General features: G+C 38.5%; 1 protein-coding gene across 1 annotated transcript; it reads left to right on the plus strand.

The window, feature by feature from the left end:
* Positions 1-488: 488 nt before the first annotated feature.
* On the plus strand, positions 489-1,838 carry LOC131906575 (tripartite motif-containing protein 43-like). Its single transcript, XM_059257184.1, has one exon. The coding sequence runs from the start codon at positions 489-491 to the stop codon at positions 1,836-1,838; it is 1,350 nt and encodes a 449-aa protein (XP_059113167.1).
* Positions 1,839-8,415: the final 6,577 nt, after the last annotated feature.

An 8,415-nucleotide genomic window follows, 5' to 3' on the forward strand; every position in this document is an offset into this window, starting at 1 on the left:
AGCAAAATTTCTCTTTATTTATTTATTTTTTTAGTAAAGTTCTTACTGTATATCCTAGCAGGCTTTGAACTAAAACTCCTCCTGCTTCAGCAGCCCATTCCCTAGGACTATATGGATTAAAGGTGTGAGCTACCACACCCAGTTCAGTAGGAACTCAGGAAACCTTGTTGTACAGATTTGATTGTGGATACTGGCCATGGAGTTAATTCAATCTTCCATCAAGAATACTGCTATTTACAGGAGCTCACCTACAAGTAAAAGCAACATGGGAAAAAGTGGGCGTGGTCTTTAGAGAGTATATAAGGACACTCCAAGGGCCAGCCAGGTTCACTCTTCTCTAGACCAGACAGAGTGTGTTTCCATACCTTCTGGCTCCTAGACTGCTAAATCTATCCCCTCCATACATTGAGGATCATACCCCAGATCTGAACTACTATTGTTGTGTCCCCACGAAACACTGCTGAGGCTGGAGACTATTTCTTGGAGAAATGGAGTCAGATATTTCACAAGCCTTCCAGAAAGAACTTACCTGCTTCATCTGCCTGAGCAGCTTGACAGACCCAGTCACCATAAGCTGTGGCCACAGCTTCTGTCGAGCCTGCCTCCACCTTTCCTGGGAAGACATCCAACGTACTTATCAATGCCCTATGTGTAGGGAACCATCTAAGAAGGAATTGAGAACTAACATTGTTCTGAAGAAGCTGGTGTCCATTACCAGACAAATCAGCCTCATGAAGGACCTGAGCTCTGAAGAGCATAAGTGTATGACCCACAAAAAGACAAAGAGGATCTTCTGTGCTGAGAACAGGATCTTCCTCTGTCAACTCTGCTCCAACTCCCAAGAGCACAGAGGACACAGACACCGTCCCATTGAAGCAGCTGCTGAGAGTCAAATGGAAAGGCTTCTAAAGCAAATGGCATCTTTATGGGAGAAGATCCAAGAAAATCAAGAGAATTTAGAGGCAGAGAACAAAATGACAACTCTGTGGGTGGACTACCTGACTCTGCGTGAACAAATGATCAGGTCAGAGTATACAAAACTGCACCCACTCCTCTGTGAAGAGGAAGTGCAACACATCGAGTCTATGAGAAATGAAGGCCAATGTGTTTTAGAGAAACTCAGGACAAGTGAAGCCATGATGGTCCAAAAGAAGAAACAACTAAGAGAAATGTATCAGGAGCTGATGGCAATGTCCCAGGAGCCATATGTGGTCCTGCTGCAGGATTTGGATGACATGTTCAGAAGGAGTGAGTCAATGCAGCTGAGCATGCCGCAGGCTGTGAAACCACAACTCAATGCCCTACCCATCACTGGACTGACTGAAAGTTACAACCAGTTCCAAGCGCACGTTTTCTTTGAAAACATAACCGTACTTCATTCCAAGATGAACCTATTTAATATCATGAGAAGATTCAGCTTCAGACCTCACCATAAGGATAAACCTGCAGATTCTGCTGGATTCTATTTTTCCTCCTGGGGATCACAGAGCTTCATCTCAGGGAAGTATTACTGGGAGCTGGATTTGAAGGACTCTTGGGATTGGGCTGTGGGAGTCTGTAAGGATTCCCGGTTACGGAATAGAAACCAAATGATTGAATCTGAGGATGCCTTTCTTCTTGTGTGTGTGAAGGAGGGTAATCACTACAGTCTCCTCACCACATGCCCAGTATCCCGGCACTACATTGAGAAGCCATTGGGCCAGGTTGGCGTGCTTCTTGATTGTGAGGATGGATGTTTAAGCTTCCTGAATGTTACCAAGAGTTCCCTCATATACAGGTATCCTCCTGGCACCTTCAATTACCCTGTCAGGCCTTGCTTCTCCAGTGGCCACACATGATCACAGGAAGGTGTAATCCAGTACTTTGTTGTTTTATTAAAGTTTTTACTCTGTAATGTTATATCCTTCACTGCTATTAAATGTTACAATACTATTAAATGTAAAAAGAAAAAAAAAAAAAGGGTGAAGGCAAGGCATCTGAAGTCAGGGTAGCCATGTTTTCTGAAGAACAGTTCAGAGGGGCTTCCTTATACAAGGCCCACTTAACACTTCTCTTAGACAGTCACTGAATGACTATTAGCTGTATTTACTTAAGAGCTACATTTTTGTTCTTATGAAAAGACATATGTGCTAAAATCTTGACAGAAGTAAGATACAGGCCTTGTGGTTACTGCTGTGAGATATTAATTAACAAGAACATTAATGTGTATAATGATATCATGCCTCAATAAAAACTACACTGGGAAGTGACTCTCCTGACACAATGCTGTATTTTAGTTATACTTTGTTAGAATCACTTAGAAGTGTCAATTGGCAGTATCTTTCAATATTAAATGTCTGTCTTGTGCACTAGCAATCTCATTTTTCTAGATGTTGTGTGATGTTGCCTCTAGCAGATGTGAACAAAGATGTATCCACTCCAGATAGGACAAAGACAAAGAGATTAGTCTATAAAAGTATAGTTGATGAGTCATCTACTTTATTTGCAACACGTAAAGAAGCCTGGGTGACTCAAAGGCAGCTGCATCATGAAAAGGCCTACTCCAGTATGGTTGATGGCTCAGGAAAGTTGCACCCTCAGAGCTCTCTGCTTGCCTGATGGCAGCTCCATAGGAGACTCCCCTCTCCCCAGCAATCCTTTACTGATTGCATAATGTTGGGGAGAGGCCTGGTGGATTTTATAACTTTCTGAGCTCAAAAATTCTTGTTACTTTGTGAACTTATTGGGGCTTATGAGCCTTTTTCCCAGAGGGAATGTTTCATTTTGGAAGAAATAGCTAGACAACACTAGAATGCAATCAATAGCAATGCACAACATCATCTTATGAAAACTGTCCTCTGTCACACCGAAGAAGAAAAAGCAAATGATCTGCTTAGTAGGTATTTCTGGATGGCAAGGAAGTGAAAATTGTGAATTATTCAGTGAATCTAAAAAATGTTCTCTCTTGCTTCTCAGCCTTTTGCTATGATCAAGCGAAAAAAACATGTACTCTATTATGGTGATATTTTATTTTGTACTAAAATGTTATCTGTATGTTAATAAATAAAGTTTCCCGGGGGTTAGAGCTATTAGCAAGCCATAGGAAAGCTGGGCAGTGGTAGTGTACACTTGTAATCCCAGCACTTGGTAGGCAGAGCTAGGTAGATCTCTGTGTGTTCAGAGATACAGCCAGCATTGGAGACACACACCTTTAATCTCAATACCAACCATAGAAGACCTGGAGGTCTATACAGACAGGCAGTGACGAGGTGGTCATGTGGTTGGGTTTACAATCAATGAGAAGGCAGAACCGAAAGTCTTTATAAAGACCTTAACACAGGAAGTAGCTTTCCTTCGGAGAGGAAGGACCAACGCAGGAGGAAGGGTAAGGTTTTAGCTCTTAGCTCTGACCCCTTGGCTTTCTTCTTTGCATTGGTTCTGTGCTTCTTATTTAATAAGACGGTTGGTTACATCTACACTCTGTGTCTAAGAAGAATCATATTATTATATGAAGTGTATAGAAAGATCAATTTTACTGATTCTTCAAATGCACAGAAATGATATAGTGCCTCATCCACAGATGTATGTTCAGCATTCTTGATCCATTCATTCCAGCCCAGTGCTCTCAGACTACCAGGAGGCACCACACTGTCTTGGTCAGAGGTATTTGTGATCGATGTAACATATGAAAAAAATGCATGGCTCTAACACTTAAACACCACATCCCTATATTTGGTTGTTTCTTCTTTTGTTTTTTTTTTCTTTTTCTTTTTTTTGTGTGTTTTCTTTTCTTCTTTTAACTAGGAATCACAGACACAACCTGTTAAATTGTTTTAAGTCATGGCCTGAACATCAGAGACAGGGTAACTAGCCTTGAGTATCTTTGCCAGTATGTGCACATAAGACTGATATCACGGAAGCACCATTGCTGTCCAGGATAAATGACAGAGTCCCTTATATTGGGTTAGAATGAAGCTCAAGGGAAATACTGACTCTGAAAGCCCTTGTGATTCACAGTAAACATGACACCATTATTTAATGAATTATATTATAACAAAATTACAAAGATAATTACCTGATATAGTGAACTAAATATTATTGATTCTACAACAAGTTGTAACAGGGTAAAGAAGGGCATAATCTTTGCCAACAACCCACATGTTTAAAAGAAAAACATATGAATATAACACATGCCTATAATAGCACATTCCAGCATTACAAAAGTCCTTTTTTCTCCAAGTACAAACATGTTTACATTGTACATGGGTTTGAGGCATGTTCAACCACCAACTTAACTTCAGCAGTAAATTTTTAAAAGACATTAGTTTGTGTTTTGATCTGTAAGGTGAAACTTTTATAGTCTCTCAATTATAGAATATTGATTTTGACAAGATCTATGTATCACCATGTATATATTTTTTTTTCTCAAAAGAGAAATAGAGTGAGTTTTATTTAAACCAATAATTACTTTTTTCCCTGTGCAGAACAAGAAAATACATATTAGACATATGGAATCTACTTAGTTCTATTACTGGAGCATGCATATAGCCATAGAGGATGTGTACACAAATGGACTTGGGTGTGTTACAACAAAACTGTAGCAGAATCTTAAAAGTTCTTATTAATAAAAACAAACCTGGAGCCGGGTATTGGGGTGAATTGTGGAAGATCAGAGAAACAGAACAAGCCACAGCCACCTCATCTCGCCAATTCCTCAGCTGATCTTGTTTCCTCAGACTGGATGCCTCTGAGTCCTCATCCAGAATGAGTCTCAGCTGAAACTGTGCTGCTCAAAAGCCTAAAAGCTTAACCAGCCTCATTCCTGGTTTTCATGCCTTTTATACCTTTCTGCTTCCTGCCATCACTTCCTGGGATTAAAGGCTCTTACTACCATGCCTGGCTGTTTCCAGTGTGGCCTTGAACTCACAGAGATCCAGACGGGACTCTGCCTCTGGAATACTAGGATTAAAGGTGTGTGTGCCACCATTTTCTGACCTCTATATCTAGTGGCTGTTCTGTTCTCTGACCCCAGATAAGTTTATTAGGGTGCACAATATTTTGGGGAACACAATATCACCACACAAAACTTTATTTATAAAACAAATTGGGGGCTAATTGTGTGAAAGGGTCATAGTTTTTTTTTTTTTACTTGAAAATGTCTTTTACCATTTCTTTAGAAAGACATATCTATTGATTATAATATAATAGGTTGAAAACATTTCTTTTTTTTTTTTTTTTTTTTTTTTTTTTTTGGTTTTTCGAGACAGGGTTTCTCTGCGTAGCTTTGCGCCTTTCCTGGAACTCACTTGGTAGCCCAGGCTGGCCTCGAACTCACAGAGATCCGCCTGGCTCTGCCTCCCGAGTGCTGGGATTAAAGGCGTGCGCCACCACCGCCCGGCTGAAAACATTTCTTTTCAATACCATAAGGTGCATATATTTTTAAATTTAATTGTAGTATTATTTTAAATAATTTTATTCTAATTGACTCCATATGTTGAAGTAAACTTGTAAAACATAGAATGATCTTTCTGAAGCTACTGAGCTTAGCTTAGGGTTTTACTTTTCCATTATCAATTACAGTTTTGTGGACTTATTCATCACAAAAAAGCAAAATCTATGATCGTGATAGACTTGAAACTAAAAATAAAAAACAGTTAGCTTCATATCTTTTTTCATGAATCAGGCATTCATTTGCTTGCATTCTATCCTTCCTCAGCATCTAATATTACTCTTCCTTGGTCTCCTTGCTAAATGTTATACTATATATACACTTACATCTGTTTACATATATATATATATATATATATATATATATATATGTATATATACATTATAGGCTAAGATCTTCCCATGAGGAAGATCACATTATTTTTTAAAATTCTTTTTCCTTCACAGTTTGGGTGGCCTCCCTAAATATCATACCATCTAAATCCATCCATTATACTGCACATTTGTGATTTCATTTTTAGTGCTGTATGATATTCCAGTTTATTTTTGAATGAGATTTTCATTTATCTATTCATCTATTAATGGACATTTAGGTCTCTTCCATTTCCCTGCTAAATAAGTAGAGCAGAAATAAACATGAATGTGTAAATAGCTGTATGGTAGAATATGGCATCTTCTATATACACAGGTGAGGAATAGCTGGGTTGTACGGTAGCTCTATATTTAAATTTTTTTAGGAGCCTCCAAACGTTTTCATAATGGCTGTATTAATTTTAACTCCCACCATTAGTGAATAAATGCTCCTCTTTTTCCACATCCTCGTCACCTATTCTTATCAGATTTCTTGATGATAGCCATCAGACTGGGATGAGGTTGTCTCTCAAAGCAGTATTGAACTGTCCTGATAAATAGGGATGTTGAACACTTAATGTTTTAAACAATTTTTATGTGTCTGATGTGTTGCTTGCATGTATGTCTGTACACCACTTGCATTCCTGGTACCCATCATGGTCAGAAGAGTAACTGAATTCCCAGGAATTGGAGTTACAGATGGTTATGAGCTGACGTGTGGGTGCTGGAAATCAAATCCACGAGAGCAACAAATGCTCTAAACTTCTAAGCTATCACTTTGGTCCCCTGTTGAACACTTGCAAAATGGTTATTGGCTATTTGTGTTTCTTCTTTTAAAAACTGTCTGTTCATTTCATTATCCCACATGTTAACTACCAATTTTATTGCTTTGGTATGTAATTTCTGTAGTTCTCTGTAAATTCTATATGAAGCACAGACGTTAGAGATTTTCACACGTTCGGTGGGGGTAGTTGCTCTCTTGATGGCATCTGTTGCACTAGAGAGACATAATTTCATAGGGTCCTATTTTCTGATACTGCAGCTCCTTTCGGTGCTCCTCAAATTCTGGTAGGAAAGGTCCTAACCACTTCAATGTCTTGAAGAGTGCTCTTGAAGTTTCCTTCTAGTGGTTTCATCAGTCCACGTTTTAAATTAAGGTCTCTGCTCCATTTCAGATTGATTTTTGTACAAGGTGAAAGATATTAATCTAATTTCATTCTTCTGTATGTAGATATTCAGACTTGCCAAGGATATTTTATAAACGGGCTAATCTTTTTTTTCCCACTGCATGGTTTTAAAACACCTTTGACAAAAATTAGGAGACCAAAACTTAGTATTTTGTTTGTACACAAGTCCTCTACACTCCTCCATTGGTCTGTTTGCTTTGTGCCTGTACCAGGAGGTTTTTGGCTCTAGTGTTCTGTAGCTTAATTTGAGGTATCCAAGTATGATGATCTGTGGTGATATTTTAATTGTGCTGAAATGTGATTTTATTTGTATGTTAATAAATCAAGTTTGCCTGGAGATCAGAGGTCATTAGCAAGCCATGAATAGAAGTCAGGTGGTGGTAGCCCACACCCTTAATCTGATCACATGGCAGGCAGAGTCTCTGTGTGGTCAAGAACATAGCCAAGCATGGTGACTCTTGAGTCTTTAATCCTAGTACCAACCATGGAGACCAGGATGTCTGTATAGACAGGCAGTGAGGAGGAAGTCATGTGGCTGGGAGACAATGAGAAGGCAGAGCAGGAAGGCAATAAAAACACAAGTTAGATGGGAAGAAACTCTCTGGGGAAGTGATGGCGGTGAGGTGGTAAGATAAGGTAGTCGTGACTCTTCCCTAGTTCTCTGATCTCTTTGGCTATTACCTCTCTATTTGGCTCTGTGTTTCTTATTTAATAAGACTGTTTAGAAATTCATCTACAGTGATCCCTTCTCAGAGCTCTTTCAGCTGTTCCTGGTCTTCTGTGGTTCCATGTGAATTCTTGTATTGTGTTTTCTATATGTGAATTACAGCATTAGAATTTTGATGATGGTCATTACATCAAATATTGTATATATATATATATATATATGTAAATTTTGGTAGTATAACCATTTTCAAGATATTTAATTATGCTAATCTAGGAACACAGAAGCCCTTTTTATCATCTAATGTCTTCTTTTATTTCCTTTCCCTATTTCTTTTCTTTCTTTTTTTTCTGTTGTTTTGTTTTGCTTTCTTTTTTGAGACAGGTTTTCACTGTGTAGCCCTGGCTATCCTGGAGCTCACTTTGTAAATCCAGCTGACTTGAAACTCACAGAGATCTGCCTGCCTCTGCCTCCTGTGTGCTAGGACCAAAGGCGTGCTCTACTACCACTTGGCTCTGATTTTCTTTTTAAATATCTTAAAGTTTTTATTATAGAGTTCTTTTGTTTCTTTGATTAAGTTTATTCTAGGGATTTACTTTTTGGGGCTATTGGAAATGAGATATTTTCCTTAATTTATTTCTCTGAGAGCACATTGTTAGCATATATTAAGGCTACTATTTTTATATTGATTTTTATATTCTGTGACTTTACTATATTTATTTATTAGATTTAAGAGTTTGCTAGTAGATTCTATGGGGTCTTTTAAGTATAGGATCATGTCCTCTG

This window comes from Peromyscus eremicus, chromosome 3 (genome assembly GCF_949786415.1).
Source record: "Peromyscus eremicus chromosome 3, PerEre_H2_v1, whole genome shotgun sequence".
Lineage (NCBI taxonomy): Eukaryota > Metazoa > Chordata > Mammalia > Rodentia > Cricetidae > Peromyscus > Peromyscus eremicus.